Here is a 19,415-nt window from a genome sequence, read left to right as displayed (position 1 = left end):
TTCTTGACTGGTATGTCAAGAAAACCTCACACTCAGTAGGTACAGGAAATAAAAACAGAAGTTTACTTTTAGATCATGTTCCTGATGCAGCTCAGCTAAAACATTCATAATGGCCATTGTCCACGGGTTTGGAGGCCTGAAGACCTAAAAGAGAAAGAGGAGAGCAGTATTACACAAACTTCTTGAATAATTTGGATAACTTACAACTGAAAATTTTTGAAACATGAACACCTGTGTGTGCATACAGCTGTGGAGAAGTTTGTACAGCTTCATTTAGGGTTGAAGTGAGTATTCTGTTTGAAAGTACTAGGTGCTAGTTGAACATTAAACTGGAAACACAATGACTTGGTCCTTCTGAGAGATCAGCTCTATGTCAAGCAGAACAGACAAGAGCTGATCAGGGTCAAAAAGGGGTGGGAGAAATTAAAAAAAAAAAAAAAGCAAGAATAAATAAATCCTAGAACCTTTTCAAAGGCATCCTTCCATTTCTCAATAGAGTTCTGTTCAGGGATACGACAGCACTGTTCAGCTAACACCACCTATTCAGACTGCAAAAACGCACAGGCCACGTACGTTCCTCAAAATGGAACTCCTCCACTTCAAGACCTTACATTCCCTTCTCTTTCTCTGAATGACATTAAACCATTTTTCACTTTATGAAAAAAGCTACTGCAAGACTTACTTTCTGCAAGACTTATTTTGCCACTTGAGCAATAACTCTGTCAGCACAGTCACTTACCACACTCCTGACACTGGATTCTAAGACTTTGGCAACAAATGGCACTACATAAAGCAATTCCTGCTGTCCCTTAACGTAGGCTTCCAGTAGTAGCGATTTCACATCCAAATCCTGAAAAATACAATCAGCAACTGAAAAGCGGAAGAGGGTGGAAAAAAACAGGCAAGCACACTGCAAAGATTCCACTTACACAGTATTTCTTTATAGGACACACTGGTAAAGTTGAGTCAGAGAATCACAGAACGTCCTGAGTTGGAACGGACAAAGATCAGAGAGTCCAACTCCCGTCCCTACACAGGACAACCTGTCCTTGAATTTTAGACTGCTAAGCAGCAGTTACTTTTTGAACAAAGATTTACAGATACACATTTTTACATGGGATGACTACACTTATTTTGTCAAGAATTTAACTACTAATTTTTCTGATTAAAAAATGTAGAAGTGTTAAATGACCAACTCCGGAATCATATTTTGTACTTGGCACACAAGAGAGGCACCAGGAAAGTGACAGTTTCCCAAATACCCTACACTGCTGCATAACAGCACACCAACTCACACCAAACAAATCTGTAAAGACAGAAACTCACCGTGTGCAAGATGGGCTTATTTTTAGCCAGCGTAATCATTCCCAGCCAGTGACCAAGGTTTTTTAACAAGGAACGGTCTGAAAAGTTGGCTGCAGCTTTATCTGATGTCAGTAGCACCTAATGAAGAAAAAGCAACTTGAGCAACAACTAGAAGACAATCACAAACTCAGAACCAAATCCAACAGCTGATCTGACTTAAGACCTAAAATTTTAGGACACTAAATTCTGAGCTTCAGTCACATTACAGAGATAATCAAGAGCAGCCTTCAAGACAGCATCCTGTAAATCTGCCCTGTAGCAATTTCAAAATTCCTTTCTTTAAGAGTATCAAAAAGAGGATTACACTTTTCCAGATCTTAACAGTTACTCTGTCAAGACTGTTACTATTACTCAGTTAGTAAAGTACAATTTGTGAAGGCAATTCTTGCACTTAATGTTTCACCACAGACCTGAAGGCTTCAGTTTACACTTCTTGAGAAACCATTCAATTCTTATTTCAAGATGTCAATCATGTCACAGCATTCTGCTGCTAGTTCTGTTCCTTAGCTGCAGAAGAGCATCAGCTGAACAGAGCAAGGTCAGCTGTGCTCTAAAGAGCCAGGAGATTCTTTTGCACTACAGCGTAACCCACGGTGGTCAGGAAATTCCACCAACAGGTTTAAAAATAGTGCTTGCTTGTCAAACTCCTTTCATCTGCTCATCTCTTCCAGGCTACTGCTTTTCCCTCCTCCTCCTCTTCACATCAGTTTCGCCCTCTAGTGAATCCCGGTTGTCACACACCACTTTCTAAACCCTCCCCTTCCTCTTTATTCCTTGACCAAAACAGCAGAACATGTGGTTTTCTTATCTTTATACTTTCCCCACACAAAAGAACTAGACCATAAGCAATATTCCCCTAGGTTATAATTTGCAAGCCTCACACAAATTTACAGTCCACCTACATAGATGAATTCAAATGCAGATTTGCCCTCTGATTTTTCAATCTAAATTAAATCTCTGGTACATTCCTGACTGAAACCAGAAGAACCCTAGTATTTATAGAGGTAACCTGCTAGTTCAATTGTAAGCTAGCAAGTAGATTGTTTGAATGATATTCCATATTTGAAGATCAGCAACACAGTAAGCAAATAGCCTGAGAACAGAATCCTCTTAAATCTTTAAATCTACCTAAGTATTAGAAAACTTGCACTACTCACCTTGATATTTCTGTAGGTTTCATTCAGAACCATTTTATTAAACTCTGGATTCTTAAGCGTGTCAAGGAAGTTTGAATATAAGCTGTGAAAATTTGGCTCAATACTGACTCTCTTCATCACCAGATACTGTGATACCCAAGGCATGAACTCTTCTTTCACTGTTTCCTTCAACTCTTCAACCTGTCCCCATACCAGAGGAAAAAGCACACCAGAGAAGTTATGAGAAGATGGCCACAAACATCTGGGGTGAGCTCTGACCAAGAATCATGTTCAGTCAACTTCTTTTAACAATAATGCTCTTTGCTTTTTTAAAAATAGCTTTCAAATCAGTGTGTCATTATCCAAAGAACTGGTCAACCAGTAAGGACTTAATCATAAAATGGGCAAGGCATAATAATTTACTTCCTCCCCATTTTTTCAGCTTTTCACCAGGTAACTGCAAAATATGTTGGCATGTAATGTTCAAGCTGTCTGTTCACATGACAGAGAGCACATTATGTGCAGCAGTACTGCACATTTCTACTAGTTCAGAAAAAATTCCCTGAATTTCAGCTTGAAATATGAGCCCAGCAGCTGAACCTTGCAATATCAAACAGCACCTAGCCCATTTATGATATGAATGTCTGAACTCATGTTAATGTTTCTCAGAAACTTGCATTAGTATTTTTTCAGTGCTTTCAAATTACAAAAACATCAGAATGGACTACCCAGCAATTATTCAAGGCATCTGCTAGAAGTGATTTCCTGAAAACAAAGAATTACAGACATAAAATACTTCAGTACAAAGGATTTAGCTATGCAGAAACAAGGCAACTTGTAGGAGAAAGCAAGATTAAGAACAGCTTTCACCCACCTCTCCTTCCCCTAAAATGTTGTACCTTCAATGAGATTCAAGCAGAAAGTGTTAGAAAATACTGTTTCTTTACAGTGTGCTCCCCCCTATTATTTTGCTAGTTGGAATTTTTCTAGAAACATCACCCCCCACCATTTCAGAATAGATTTCCAGGAATACGCATTAAAATTAATTTTGTAGTGTTCTTCCATACTTGCCTTCTGTGTCATATTTGACTGAGACAGATTATTGAAGATGAAAGCAATTTTTTCCTGGACATTCTCTGGAGGTTCCACAATTCTCTCAGTTTGATCTGTTGCTACTAACAGCGTATCAATGTTGGTGGTATTAATGGAAGGCTAGAGGGAGAACAAAATGTTCAGAACAATACCTCAAGGCAACATCAAAAGAAACTCTGCTCTGTTTTGTCAGGCGAAAAAAGAATTGAGCTTTGTCAGGTGACACCTACTGTCTCAGATTCATTTTCAGCAGCACTCTAATAAAGCCTGGTGATTTTTTTACTGTACAAAGAAAGATCAATACTGAGCAGAAGAATGCTGCTGTACAGGAAACCTCTAGCACTTAAATTTGCATACAACAGGTGCCACTGCAATGGCACCCCTAAGGCCTGGAGAAAATCACAGTGCAACAGAGAGCAGCACTTGGTGCAGTGCTGAGTCTCTGGGAGCACTCAGGGCTGAACTGGGAAGGAGAAATCCCAGAGCTTCATTTCTGAGACAGCATGCCAGCTGCAAGTCAACAGAATGCGACCCACATCCCTACAGCTGCAGGTCTACACACAGGGCCTTTAGCACCTGGGACACAGCAAGTAAGGGGAAAGGAGATACAGTTTTACATCTCCACCACGACTTGAGTTTAAAATTGGACAATATAAACACCCGAAAATACTATCTATATGACATAATCAGGTGGGAAAGACATTAATAACCACACTATGAACTGTCCCCCACAATTTGTTCACAACACTTTCAGCCACCTTTGGCTTTTGCCTCCTTTAATTTGAGGAGCCCTTTTAAGAGAGCTATACAAAGACAGTACCAGGAAGCCAGACAGATGTGACCTTACAGAGCATTAGTTATCGTACAGTAACAGCTCTACACATCCTCAGCATACATGCGGGACCAAGAGCATTCTGTGGAATAGCAGATACTGTCAATCTGCCCACACTGTAATAACTCTGCATAACAGTCCAGAGATGTTTACATATGTGACTAAAGATTTTAAAACCCCTCTGCAGTTAGAAATGCTGGGTCAAATGAGATTCAGTGTGCACTAAGCGTTCCCAAGCTCCATGCCTAATGTTTCAAGAGCCCTACTGCAAGTCATTAACAGAAACAATCATTCTGTAATTGTCTTGACAACTAAAGCCTCAATTAACACATTTCTACTTGGACACCATAGTAATTCTATAGTTTTGTGATCAAAAATACATTCTCTACAAAAACATTGGTCATATTTGAAAAGTTTATATGCTGTAGATACAAAATATGGACTGTAGTTTGAAAACTTAAATCAGATTAAATCAGATTTTGTCTCCGTGCGCTCAATCCAGACCAGCAATTTAACTCCTTTGTTTTTCCGGTAAGGACACTGGAGTCACGGAATGCTTACCGGCACATCTTTCTTGAAGCTGACTCCAGTCGGTCGGGTAATTGTAATGGTTTTTGCAACAGTGGTGGTGGTTGAGGTGGTTACTATAGTGCTGACTTGGCCAGCAAGAGGAGCTTTTGCTGGAACTTGGGCCTGGGCCTGAGCCTGGGCAAGTGCAATACTTCCAGGGGTGGTGATTGAACCCTGCATCTTCACAGGAGGATCTCTGGATTGCTGTCCGTATTCTATGTACTAAAACAGGGCAAACAAGCACATACAAAACTTCACACACCGCAACAGAACTGTGAGCTGCCTTTTAGCATGAGCAGTATAAAGGTTTGCCAACAATCTTTAAAAGACTTGACACTAACACCTTTAAAGGAATCTGAAAACTACGACTGAATACCCTTACAGAGCACATCTTGATGCTGTTTACTTACTTACTGGAGAGGAGCCCCGAGCTCTCAAGCATCAAGAGACTTGACATCCTTACATTTTACAGAGCACTACCCAAACCTCCATCCCTGCAAGCCTGGGATAGCAGAACAAGAGGGGAAAGAGCCTAAGAGAATTGTGTGAATATCAAGAAACTGGGTAAAAAGCACATGAGAAGGCTAGAAGTCTTCCCCAAGGCCTCCTACAGCTACACAGGAATGGTAAAGTCTGAAGTCCACAGCCAATAAGCAAAAACACAGTTCTGAAATGTCCAACTTTAAGATATTTACATCCTGTAAAATAGCTCCACAGTAGAAAATTAGTTTATTTCCCACTGTAACACATTTACACAGGAATTGGTAACATCAGACTACACATGGTCATTTAAGGGTCTGACACCTGTCAGTGAAACAGACTGCTATGTGACTCGGCAGCTGTGGGTAGATGGCCTCTCTACCTTCAGGTGAACATCTTTCCTTGTTTAGATTACACTCTCAAACTCTGCCACTGGGATCAGCTTTTCTCTAGTTCTACCAAATATCATATGATCGGCACTGCTTTGGACCACAGGTCCAAATTACTCATTACTCTAATCAGACCTTCAGGAATGAAATTTCTCTCACCTTATCTAGATTATTTTAGCAGGTCTGAGCATGAAACTGTATAAAACCAGTTGGATGCTCTCTATTTTAGAGGAAAACTCCAAATCATTAAGGGACTGTAATGTGAATCCGTTGAAAGACTTGAAAACCTTTGTGCAACACCATGTGTCCTGTTCGATGATGGAGTTATGCTCAGGCAGCTATTTCAACATAAGCAACCCAAACAGATTTATGGAAACAGAAGAGATACCAGGTGAACAATATTCACCCAAAAACTTGTAAGAAAAGGCATGTGATTTTTGTAGATGCGTGCTACCTAAAATTGTGACAGCTCAGACTACTTTTCCAAAGGAAAACAGGAATGTCTCCAAAAGAGCTTAAAATCATAGAAAGTCAGTGTGATAAAACAAACATACTCACCTCCTGTAAATGATGCGGGAACTGTATAAAGTGACTAATAGAAGCCAAGTGCTGACAATACTGGGGATAGTCCTTCAGTCTGTCAGATAAAATACACATTAGTCAGAAACATAAGCCCAGATCAAAACCAGCATTACAGAGAAATACAAATACAGCACTGGTATGTCATTCCCATACTGCATCACAGAACTAATTCTGGACTGCTTACAGCAGTTGTGCTTATTATAAACAAAGCATTTTCTACAAAGTACCTTTTGTCACAAAATCCAGTTGAAATGAATTCATTCAACAGTGAAACACAAGGTTTATTCACAGCAACTCATCTCATCCAACATCTCAGTACTTCTGACTGAGCACACAATTGCATTCATACTCAGTGTTTGCACTAAGGTTATTGACTAAGTAATTTTTAGTCTGGTTTGGTGCATTTTATACAGCATGGACTGTCCCTAACACCCAAGACAGAAGCTTCACCTACTCACACCAATTATTACAGTTCAACTTATGGATGCTGGACACTGTTACTACTCATGGAGAACAAAATCTCTAGGTCCTGCTTAAAATGGCTCTTAAGGAGTAAGGAGGTGGCAAAGTCTCCAGTATATCAGCCTTAAGTGTCTTCATTCATTCTGCTCAGCAAACTCCACAACAAGACATCCAACTATAAATGCTGCAACAACAGCTTTTAACACATCTGCACAGCAGATGAACTATAGAGGACGAATAAGGACAGAAGATAATGTGCTCCTTGCTTTGTGAGTCCACACTTCAAGCCTACACATTTGTAGTCATTCAATAATTCCAGGAAGCTTTCTAATACTTTCCAAGTTCAACTATTTTCTTCCAGAATGGAGATTTTTCCCATGGGTACACAATCCTGACTACTATTGCAGCCTGCCTGGAGAGTTTCTTCTATCTGCATTCCATTAAGAGTTTTGAGAAAGTGGTGGTTTGTTTTTTAATACTTTTTTCCATACTTGAGATTTCTGTGTAAAACCAAAGTCCCAGACCTAGCCAGTCTTTCAATAACAAAGAGTGCAAATAGAACCTTATTGGAATGCACCTGTAAAGAGTGATTACATTCACCCCATTTCTAACAAGCTAACAACTTCATTTAACTTAACACTTCACTGAATTATTGTTTATAAACAAAGTCCGCTAAAAAGTTTCAGCATCTCAGTTTGTCCCACATTTATACAAGTACTGCACTGAACATTTTGATTTAAAGAAAAAACCCACCCTTTAACTAACACATTAGCTCATTTTTTTTTCAGCTCAGCATTTCTCTAAAGTAATCCTGAGGTTGAGATGTGTAAATTTCTAACACACTTAACCAATCTCACGCTGCATATTTAGAGCAGGTTCAAGGTTAATGAGATGTTACAAGTATTACAAAAAAACCACACTCACCTATTTTTAAATCTATCTAGTGCAGCAATACCAAAATAGTACATTTTGGATGCAAAAGGCTTTCGTAAGGCTTCAAGAACATAGCGCAGGGCCAGGCCCAATGCCATATAAGTAACCAGTCCTTTCTCTATGATCCCACCAAAGAGGCAGGCTGTTATGTGCAGCTCTTTATCCGGGTACTGGGGAAAGAAGCGGTATTCCTCAAACAAGTTCCTCAGCATACAGTTAAACACTTCTCGTTCTCGTTTAATGTTGGAGTCCTTAAACCTCTGCAGCATTTCCAAGACCTGCAAAGAAATTGGAAATTGTTACCAACAAATTCGCTTTATTTCAGCCCTTCTGCATCTTCAGGTTTCAAGAACACTTGCACTCACTAAGGTAAATTGCACTACCATAAGCTAGACTGCAAAGTAACTGCTTCAAGAAAACCTCATTCCAGCCAGCAGACACTACATCACTATGAGTTTCCTCTTCAGACTTGAATTTTCTCCCCTTTGTTTTAAGTAGCTGTCTTCACATAAAACCTTTTTGTGACTGCCTACTCCATTGCTTCAAAATTAGAAAAATGAAAATTAATGTTCAGTGTCTTCCATAATTTATAACCACACAAATACATTAAAGTAAATCTGAAGTACTTCAAAGAGAAAATACATCAGACTGATAATTACTCTCATAGAGACTAATCAAAATTAACAAAACACAGAAGGTAGAACTTAGGACACCTTTATGTACTTAGAAGTTGCAGTAATTTTTAGACACTTTAATAACAAATGTATTCAAGATAAGTGTAATGTATACAGACCATGCACACTTTAGCACTTGTTTTGAAAACACAAAGCTTCCATTCCACATTGAACTCTTTCTACTTGGTATCATTTTAGAAGTGTTAATTAGACCTCTAAAGTCTTCAGTCCACAGAAATCAAAGCTGAATGTAATGATCAACTGCAAGTTTACTCTGTATATTTCTAAGGCAGCATGCTTTCAATTTACTTCATTAAAAAAGCAGTGCTGCAAGCATCTACCATCAGCCCTTTATAATTTTCCACTAAAGTCATACCTGAAGGAATAATTACTATCAACATTACAGCAAGTCTCTGATCAGGTGATACAACTGCTGCAGAACGGAACTCACCTCATCTACAGACATGGTTGGATGTGGTGGATGGTTGTAAATACGCTGGAAGTAGCTGTTTGCCTCATCATCTATTTCTTTGCTAAAGTGCTGATTAGCCTCTGGCCACACCTGAGATAAGTCGGCTGTTAAAACAGGAAACAGATAACATGCTCAGAACAACTCCAGGCAGTCAGGATTTCATCTAGTCCTTTTTAATTCTTCCAATCTGTACAGAACCTGCTAATTCTCCTGAAAATCAGAATATGTAACCTTTCTAGTAGATGGGAACTGTTATTTAAAAAATCTGGTTTTCATACATTATATTTATGCAAAAAAACTAAATACTAAGATAGAATTAACCACATACTGCTGTATTTGTGGAACCCGCTGCCTCCCAAGCTAACCTCAACCGATGCCTAAACTAGGTGAACGTAAACCAGACTAGAATAAAGCATGCTACACAACACTGACATGCACACGAGCTTTCACACAACCTTTCAGGCCAGTCAGTGAGCTTTAAGCAAGTTCATACTGAATGCTCAAGCCCAAAAATATAAACTAATTGTTAACTACAAAAATGGTACATATGTAGAGATTGGTAACTTTGCGCTTATGGATGAACTATCGAAGGAGACTGAGATATGTAATAAGAGCAGTGTGGAAAGTTTAGCATATAGCTATGCTTCCTAAAGGTGTTTGCTTCAATATTTCATTGTGAGCGTACTTCAGAGGCATAAATGAGTTAAGGATAATGTCTCACTGTTAAGAACCAAATTATTCTGTCCAAACCCCACATTCCCACTAACTTATGTTAGTCTGATTTCTTTCCAATGCTGACAGGTCAAGCAGTGAACTGGACCACAAGTTATCTGCTGCAGGTAGCTTTGTTTAACCTTGCTACAGATAAAACAAAAACACCCTCTTACCAGATGCATACAACTCTGTTAAGAGCAGGATGACATTTCTGTTCAAAACACATGACAACAAAAAAAGAAAACAAACACCCTGTTCATGCAAATTCATAATGTCATATTTTTACACTAACAGCTTGTTTTTATTCCCCTAGATTACTTGGCAAGCTTTTAGAAGTTCATCTTTTAGACCTCACTACATAATAAAAGCCAAATTTCTAACATTTATCACCTACAGATGCAAGCCTCCCCTGAAGGAAATGCAGATTAACTGCAGACCACAGTCACACTTCACAGTCACAGACAACACTACCACTTACAAGGTTTCATCTTACTCTGCTGGAATGTAGGCTGGTTCAGTCCAGATGTGCTCAGCTTCCTTTGCACGAATGGATCATTGTTCACCGCAGGAAGACCCAGGGCTCCAGTTCCTATGCCAGTCAGGCTACCCGTACTAAGACCACCTACTGAAAAATAAAACTGTAGTAAGACCACCCACTGAAAAGCAAGCGACTGGTCATCTCAACTGCGCCCTTCCCAGCATGCACTTACCACTGCCAAGAACTCAGAGCTATACAGCCTCATAACTACCCAATATCAAGCAGTTTTATCTCAAGCAATTCCTCACCTCTGTCTCAAACTGAAATAATACTGCTAAAAATCTGTCAAAGCATCTTGACTTTAGATATTTTACTCATTGCAGCTGCAACATTCTGAAGTGCCGGCTCAGCAGTGACCCAGGAGCACGAACTGCATAATTCCCTCCCACGGGACATCCAACTGTTTGTCCAGTATTTCCAACCACAGCAATAACAGCACTTTAGCTCTGTGTCAAAACCAGAAACCACTCCGCCCAGATAGCAGTACCTGGAAGCTGTGAGGAGAGTCCTCCGATGCCACTGAAACCTGTTGTCTGGTTTTGGGTGGAAAGAGGGGGGAACGCTTTTGCTGGTGACTGAGGAGTACTGAAGGCGGAGCCCAGGTTTGGAGGGAAGCCTTGCATGCTCTGGGTGTGAGGAGCCGCTGAGCCACCTAAACTAAGAGATGCCATTCCTGCAAGCGAGTCGATCTGAATGAAGAAAGGAAGATTATACACAGACAGCCATAAACCAAAAATCAAGCTTTTGGCAGGTTTTGTATAAAGGCAACTACATATAAAACCATTATTGAGAAGAGATTTTCTGATGGTTACTTTAAATTCTGAAGTCATCCAGATTACCCCAAAAGATCAGTTTGTCTACAAAATGCCACTTCACTTTTTATTCTATAATCCCATAAAATCCTATTCTATCAGAGGTTTGACAGAAAGGCTGATCGTTCCATAGTCTCTAGTTAAGTGTAACGCAACAGCAAATGCTTACAAGCAGGAGCACATAGAATTTAATACTAGAGCAGTTTATGCTCTGCAGTTTGTAACCTCTGACCTCACCCCAAGACCTGCAAAGGCTACTTCACAACAAGCTCACAGAGTATTTGCCACTGTCTGAAGGATCCCATGATGCTCGCTTCTCACAGCTAAACGCCTGAATGCAGGCTTCAACAAAAAGCATTAAGACCTGAGTGATGAGTAGGAGGGAAGGCACAGTACCAGCTGACAAAGCAATAAATTAAGAGCTCCTGGCTAGAAACAGCAGAAAAACTGTATTATCTGTTCAAAAGATAGCATGGATACAGACTAGCATCTGCTGCTTTATTTGTTCACATCACTTATGTGCAGCAGGTTGCCAAGATATTTGGTATATTTGATGAGCAACTTCATTAAAGCAACAATTTACAAGGAAACTGCTCTCTGTATTTAGTTTACATAATCTACTGATGCTTCAGACATTCTTAAATGCTGAATTGCCACTATTCCATGTGAAAAAGCTTTTACCATTGCACAATCTGCCATTGAATTTAATTGCCAGAAGCAAAACCTGTCTGTAATGTGTTGCTCCCAGAGGAGGAAGGGATGATGAGTGGCAGGGAGTAACTTAAATGTACCTTGTTTTTAAAAGAGCAGTTCAGTTGAGAGCTGAAGAGCCCCAGTTATAACAAGTCCTTACGCTCTAGCACTGTTGCTTGGCCCGTGAAGCTACAAACAAGACACATCAGGTTCAAAGGCAGTGCTTAATTCTCAAAAGTCTTAGTAAATTTTAGCACTTTAAATAAATCCTCAGTTATTTTAAAAAAAGCCAAATCTCCATCCCTCTTCAGTGCTCCCATCCTGCTATACTTCAGTTACTTCTTAAAGACAGTTGTGAAGTGAAAGACAGTTGTGAAGTGAAAGACAGTTCTGAAGTGAAAGACAGTTCTGAACTACAACCCTCAGGCATTGTTCTGTAGTTATTACCAAGTTATCTAGACATGCAAGCAGAAAATCTAAGGGAGCCACATCATCTCTCACTTAGTCCTGCCGAAAAATTTCAAACAGTGCAGCAAAACTAATGCTAAGCAACAACACCTTCTAAAAATGCAGCATTTTATTTATCTACCTGTACAGGAGAGATGGCATCCAAGCTGCTAGCACTGGGCGGACGTCCTTTTGGCATGACTCCGGGTGGCGGCTGTCTAGCCTTGTTCATGACATTACTGCAGTTGGCTACCATGGTGAGGATGGTCTCTGACAGCTCCTGAGAAACACTCCTAGAACAGAGCAGTATGATAGTGAGCCATACAACACTGATCAAACCGAGGCCCCTAGCTTATTTTGTTCTCCTACAGAAACTGGAGCCGTATCTCGCAAACGGAAGTTGCAAAACAAACCCAAGAGAAGTCACCTTTTATTTGGAAAACTTGCATTAGAGCTTGGCCCAAGAAAAATGGCTATATACTAACAGAAAATTTTAAACTGTAGTTTTAAAATTTCATCTCCAATAGTATATTCTTTCATTTTCAAAAATTCCAATAGTGCTTTATGGTTACCCCAGCAAGTAACGCCTTACAGAAGGCTGGGATATGTATCTGCAGGGTTCCAACAGCCCTTGGGAGAGCAGACTATTTATAACAGTCTTTGCCTCCTGCAATCCACATTATGAGCTATACAGAGCTCAGCCTCATGAATTACAGTAACTGATGCTATGAGCCCTTATCCAAATCCACTTCTCAAGGCTTTTTCCTGTCCCCAGGCTTCACACCATTCACTATTATTCCCATTCTAAATCTCATTACACACAAGGTCTCTCCAAAAGAGGAGACACATGACTAGAACTTGGACTACACAAAGACAAGGATGAGGGGTAAATACCACCACCCAATTCACTAAAATTCACCTGTCCATAAACTGAAATACATGCTTCACACACCAACATTTAACCAAAACAGAGACAGGAAACCTAACTATTCAAGGAAATTATGATCAAAAGCCAACAGAGAACTCAAAACTTAGGCCTGAAGTCACTGCACCTCTTTCCAAAGTATTCCATAGCTGACTGCCAGCTTCCCAAACTGGAAGGAAAGTCAGCTCTGCTGCTGACCTACCTAACCAAACACACACCACCTACATGTTCCTTTTGGAAAATACAGCTAATTTTTATAGCTTTCCCAAACTTTAGTTCAACCTTTTTGGTGAGGACAGTTAAAGCAACACATTCCTTCCTGACACTGCACAACTATACCAGCACAGCTCTGTTAACCTCATCTGGTGATTCCTCATTTAAACTCAATTTTCAAAAGCTTTTACTGCACAGGAACTATCCTGATGATTAAAGCAGGAAAGCAAAGTGCAGATCAGTTTTGGCAAGTATCCCATTGCAGGCTTACACAAAGTTAAGGACTTCCAGTTGTTCTCCAAAGCCAGTGACCTACTATGTAGTGTGGGAAAAAGCTCACCCAAGACAGACAGGGGAATCTGGGGCGGTACCACAGGTGAGCAGGATTCTGTACAGGACAACAAATACTTTATCAGCTGTTTCATAAACCAACTCCTTTACGTGCGTTAACATCCTCTCACCAGGCCCTTGTGTCAAAGACTTTAAAAGCAAGGGGCTCAGGAGGTGTGTATCAAAAAGCAGTCAGGAACCTGCCAAAAAACCCCAAAACAAAACAACACAAAACCCAACACCAACAAAAGGGAACTGTTTTGAGAAAGTGCAACCAGACCTGACAACAGAGCTCCAAGCACAGCACACGGTAGGCTCAGTATCTACAATATGTATTTGTCCACACCCCAATGCCATGGTCTCAGAAATCTCAACATTTAAAGGTACATATGACCGATTCACAGTTTCTTCTGATGCAGGAGGCATTCCAAGATCACACAGCACTGCAGCTAACCAGGGAACAGGACCAGGGACTGAAGAGCTGAGTTCACACATATTTCGCCCTCTTCTATTGTTTCATAGCAGTTAAATTTGCAGTCTTTATGCTTAAATATAATACTACAGCATGCTTTAGTAAAACAAATGCCAGTCTGCTGTGGGCAACCCACAGTGAAGACTAAGACACACATAAATCCTAGAGTTCGATACTTATGAGGACCAGCTGGGCCACTCATGCTTTAGAGCGAGCCACTAATGTTGTTATGTCCTGCCCTCTAGACAGATGGAAGGCGAACTTCATCATGTCACAAGACACACTGCTGTAACAAGATGCAAACATCACAATATTTTTAGATAGCACAAAACTGCAGATTCTCACAAAATAAACCCTGCGCTTGAGGCACATGATATGAAGTGGTAAGTAGGTGGGCATGATTTGATAACCAGATCTTAAAGAAAGCATTCATATTTTCCAGTTCTATGTAGAAATATATTCAAGCAACTAAACTAATCAGAGCCATTCCTGGAAGAGAAGTAAGGGAAAACTACAGCATGGAGAACTCTGAAATGCAAGCAAGGAAGAGAGCCAGGGACCACAGTCAGCCAGTTCCAGAGGAACAAAACTGTCACAGCTTGCTGAAATAAGTTAATACCTCTTGCAATTTTGTTTAACCCATTTTTACGAAGCAAGGAAAGGCCTTTTCATTCCCTTATGCGCCAGTAGCCTGTTCCCTTCTCAAGGCAGGGCCTGAGAAGGAACGAGCACTCCCCACGTGGGCACGTTTGGACCACGCTGGACATGACTGCATGGAAGAGGCTCTGCTGCCTCTCAACTCACCATAGCTCCTTGAGGGGAGGACTTCTCATGAGCTGTTTGTTACCAAATCACAGCCTTGGTCAGCCTGCGGTGCCCACAACCACCCTAACTTCATTTGAAAAACACTCAGTAATAAAAGGAACACTTATTTCTTTTTGAAGCCTCACTGCTACATAGTGCCACAACAGCAATGTTCACCAGAAATAAACATGTTGCACCAAAAATAAAGAGTCTCGGAACATGTGGGGTCCTTGTGGTTAAGAAAAGAGTCTCCCTGGACACAAAACGGGACATAAAATAACCGCAGCCTAATTAAATAGCGGGCTCCTATATTGACAGATTTAGGAAATGGCAGACTTCAGCTGGTAGAGTGGAACTATCCTCCCAGACGTATTTAATATTTACTGCAATTTTACTCTTCTAGTCTTTACAACGCCTGCTTCCATTTGTGATTGAAACCTAAGCTAATCAAAGCAATTGCTTAATGAAAGAAACCCAAGCATTTTCTTTTTAAAGCTCAAAGAGAATAACTAATGGAAAATGGCTGCAAGTAGGTCAAATTCTTGCATAAAAGGGAATACAAGTAGCTATAAAAAGAAACCAAAAGCTGAGAGAATTGTGCCAGTAGAGAACTAGTGGCTTTTGGAATTAATTGAATAAAAACAACTTGGTAACGCATTAATATTCAGAACACAGAGACATTAGATGCAAGTCTACAGTTAGCTATTAAACCTCTAAAATCTGGACATGGCATCACACAAAAGATGCAATTTGAGTTGAAAAATGACAGTCCAAGAGGCGTGCTGGACCATCGTCCCTCAGACACAATATTGCAAGTGCATTTTGAAGTTTAATTGCACAGGTCCAAGTAAAAAAACAGGAGTATTCTTTCTCCTTAAAATCTTAGAGGTATCTTCAAAGGTAGCCTTACAGGTATTCTTCCAGTTCAAATAGCCATTATGACAATGCTATGTTGATGACTCACTTCCTGGCATCTATATGAGAGCCAGGAATCACCCTGGATACCTTTAAAAATGTTTTTTTATACCTGTCAGGACAACACTGTCTAAGCCAAAGGACACAATATAAGCCTTAGACCTGGTAACATGAGCTTGGACATGACAGCCTCTTTTGGTGTCAAAATTCAACACCAAAACCAGCACCACCTCCAGCTTTCAGTCTCTCTGGCTTCTAAGTCCAATTACGCTATGCCTAGTTATCTCTGAAGTACTGCTGCAGTTAAATGCTATCTTGATCTGACAGTATTAAGAAGTGACACCACAAATATCTTACAACATTCAGTCGTTTTTACTAAATGATAAGAGCATATTTAAAAATTGATTAGTTCAACTCCAGTTTCCATTAGTGTCTCTGTAGCCTGCCCCTCCCTCTAGCAGACTAACACAGCTCTCTAGGACCCACACGTTTTTCTTCTGGACTTCAGCTAAACAACCTGACCTGCAGAAGATCTTAGACATTTTCCAACCTATGACTGCTTTGACTGTCAGTACTTCAAATGAAGACAACAGAAGCGGCACATGTCTGATTCCAGTCTCAATTACACTACAATCAGCACTTACCTCTTCTACACATACGGATTGCATTAGCCTTTTCTGCTGGGTAATAACCACACATGGAGGTATTTGCTTAACACAACTGCAAAATCTTTTATACAGTCACTGTTTTCCAATATGCTGTTCCATTCTGTAGCTATGTCCTGTAATCTTTTTTGTCCAAATTACAGCCCTGTATCTAGTCATTAACAACCCAGGCTCTGACTAATAAGCCATCTCCCAGTTATCAAGATCACCTCACCAGTTTGATTATAAAGACAAGAACACTCCTTCCAGCTCTTGTGACCTAGACTACAACAAAAGGTTCAGTGCAAAATTAAACATGCTACTGCATCTATCCATGCAAGCTTACATACTCTCATTAACCCCGTTCTCCATGTGAAATTCCACACCAGCTGTGACCATGTGCCAGCAAACAAGCTGCAAGTAGGTAAGACATTCAGCACAAGCAATATAATCCTTACCCAGCACAAGCTTGCAGACATGCCAGCATAGTCGCCAAGGTTTCTGGAGGAAGCTGAGCACTTTTGGGTTGATCTTTTTCTGGAGCAAGGCCACCCAGGATAGATGGACATCTTCTTTTTAAGAAAGTCATACAGGCCTGGATGAAGGGCTCCTGAGGAAAAAAAATGTTGTCTTAATCTCCCAAACTGCATCCAAGACACTACTTCAAACTTGGCAATTGCACTGTGGAAATAATCGCGCTAAGCTATTATAGTTCAGTGAAAATGTTGAACTATCAGACCTGGACACTTTCCACAACTTTAAAGCTACTTACACAATCAATAAAGTGACTTAAGTTAGCCACTGATAGAGCGCAGAAATAAAAAGAAAAATCCTGCTTTACCCCATGCTCCCGAATTTTATCTGTGAGCCATTTGTCAAGTTTGAGGTATTCCCGTCGAGAGGCAAGTGCAGCAAGGTCAATAACAAAGGCAAATGGAGTACCATTTAGCAGCATTGACAAGGCCTAAAGAAAAAAAAAAATCAGAAGACTACTAGTAAAGACACAAGGATATTCCTTCTCCCTTCTTTTCTTTCTAATCCCCATATACTTTTAGTAAAGAAGTCTTGCTACCACATGCTGCTATGCTTTCTCTGTCAACAAAAAGATCAGTACCATCAATTCACTTACAGCTTGCTCGTGAGACAAATAAGCAAGAGCTCTCCTTTTAAAGCATGAACCTGCCGCCTTTGAAGCAACCTTGTGCTTCCAGTTTTAAATTCCTCTAATGAAAATGCACCAGCAAGTGGCCAAGAGCTAGCAAGTTGATACTGCAACAAAATGAAATCAGAAGAGCCTAGCATCTCCCTGCAAACAGACCTCAAGGCCCTCAGAGCCGTTTTGAATACATCTGCTCAAAGCGCTCATCTTTGAACACAGTAACTGCTACAACAAAGCTGGACTGAAGCAGCAGTTGATGCTCTTGAACTTGGAGACACCCAATTATTTTGCATCTAACTTTAGGAAGTGATAAAGGCTGCAAAGAAGTCAGTCACAACTTCCAGTCTCTTTTGTGAATGTGTAAACAACTGAAAAGAAGTAATATTCTTAACAAAACCCTACTCCATTAAGCTTAGTACTGCCACATTCACACCTATCTGAAGGATTATTTCTACATTCCCATTTCAATGACACTCAAGGTTACAACAGTTGAAGCTCTTCCTGGATTTACAGCACATTCACACAGCAAGCAGTTCTATCACACTGCTTCCCAAGTTACTTGTCAGCTAAGCCACGATAACCAGCTCTACTGCAAACAAGTAAAATGTCTTGTGTTCACAACTGGACAAGCTAGAAATCATCCGTAGTCAGGTACCACAACTCAGCTGAAGAGCACTTAAAGCCAAATTAACATAGGCTGGTTTTGGTTGCTTTTCAGTTTTGTTTTGTTTGCTTGAGGTGCAGCACCGCCTGAATCCACACATGTTAAACAAAGTAATCCATACTAAATTAGTCACATCTAACTTAAGCTTTGCCTTTGTTAAAAGATGAGTAAGTCTGCATAAGACATCACACAGAAAATAATGGCAGCGTTTTGCAAAACTCACCTTCAAGTCTTGCGCCACATCAAGAATACGTGACAGTTTTGCCTGGTCATACTGCTCCCCTCTCATGTACCATTCTGCCATTGCATGCATGATAAGCTGACGAATCGAAGGAGACTGACCCTAAGGAGAATTGAGTTAGGATTGTACTTCATGGTTTTAGGAAAAGGGTCGACTATGAGAACATCAAGTAAGATATTTTACCTCTAAAGCTTAACATGCAAACATACTTTCTCATTAGCTGCAGAATATGGTTTCTGAGTTGGGCTTGTACCACACAATAATAAATTATTCAGGAGCTACAACCAAAGGATGTAGAATAACTACAAATGGTAAGTACATACATCCCCGTCTCTTTCCTACCACTGTACAAAAGTCCAATTTCCCTCAATTGTAGAGAAATTGTTTTTTTGGAATATGCAAATCTTTTACAAAATGCTACACCCGACATGCTGTCCTGAAACAAGGACTGCAATGTCACCTTAACATGGGAGAAAAAAGCATATCTAGCTCTTTGCTCACACAGAGGCAATCGTAAACTACAACACAACTAAGGGTTTGACAGCTGCAAGGGTTTTGCTTACAGTTCCATCACGTAGGGAAGAAAAACACCAAGTTGTGTAGTGGCACCATGTCACATGGCAGCCATTATTTTGTACTTTACCGTGAAGGCTGCCCTTCAGAAAAAGTGCTTGTTCTGCCATTTCAAGACTTTATGCAAAAAGCACCTCACCTCTATCCTACCCCCACCCTGTCACTTCTTCAGTTCAAAGACTTTTATCAGGAAAAGAAAACCAAAACAAAACAGGGAACACATTCACAGCACTTCAGCTAGCAAATAGCCATAATTTTACAGTGAATGTGGACCAAAACCTCAG

General features: G+C 40.3%; 1 protein-coding gene and 2 non-coding genes across 26 annotated transcripts in view; all 3 read right to left on the bottom strand.

Annotated features, from left to right (window-relative positions):
* CNOT1 (CCR4-NOT transcription complex subunit 1) overlaps positions 1–19,415 on the bottom strand; it is a 58,004-nt gene that overhangs the window by 18,249 nt on the left and 20,340 nt on the right. For 7 of the 24 annotated variants that reach the window (XM_065029007.1, XM_065029018.1, XM_065029010.1 and 4 more), the window contains 15 exons: positions 18,541–18,660; positions 17,336–17,458; positions 16,953–17,104; positions 12,334–12,484; positions 10,727–10,928; positions 10,180–10,326; positions 8,967–9,091; positions 7,833–8,119; positions 6,423–6,501; positions 4,987–5,217; positions 3,573–3,713; positions 2,523–2,702; positions 1,327–1,443; positions 740–850; positions 67–144 (listed from right to left, as the gene is read on the bottom strand). In XM_065029007.1, coding sequence (XP_064885079.1) covers positions 67–144; positions 740–850; positions 1,327–1,443; positions 2,523–2,702; positions 3,573–3,713; positions 4,987–5,217; positions 6,423–6,501; positions 7,833–8,119; positions 8,967–9,091; positions 10,180–10,326; positions 10,727–10,928; positions 12,334–12,484; positions 16,953–17,104; positions 17,336–17,458; positions 18,541–18,660 — 2,244 coding nt within the window. The remainder of the gene's footprint in view (positions 1–66; positions 145–739; positions 851–1,326; positions 1,444–2,522; positions 2,703–3,572; positions 3,714–4,986; positions 5,218–6,422; positions 6,502–7,832; positions 8,120–8,966; positions 9,092–10,179; positions 10,327–10,726; positions 10,929–12,333; positions 12,485–16,952; positions 17,105–17,335; positions 17,459–18,540; positions 18,661–19,415) is intronic. The other 17 variants (XM_065029017.1, XM_065029025.1, XM_065029019.1 and 14 more) reach the window with 6 other exon arrangements.
* On the bottom strand, positions 1,860–1,998 carry LOC135575379 (small nucleolar RNA SNORA46). Its single transcript, XR_010466002.1, has one exon. It is a non-coding gene; the product is annotated as a small nucleolar RNA SNORA46 (small nucleolar RNA).
* LOC135575380 (small nucleolar RNA SNORA50) lies at positions 11,835–11,970 on the bottom strand. The gene has a single exon (XR_010466003.1). It is a non-coding gene; the product is annotated as a small nucleolar RNA SNORA50 (small nucleolar RNA).

Source organism: Columba livia, chromosome 13 (genome assembly GCF_036013475.1).
Source record: "Columba livia isolate bColLiv1 breed racing homer chromosome 13, bColLiv1.pat.W.v2, whole genome shotgun sequence".
Lineage (NCBI taxonomy): Eukaryota > Metazoa > Chordata > Aves > Columbiformes > Columbidae > Columba > Columba livia.
Note: the sequence above shows the minus strand (reverse complement) of the source record. Positions and strands in the feature narration are given on the sequence as shown.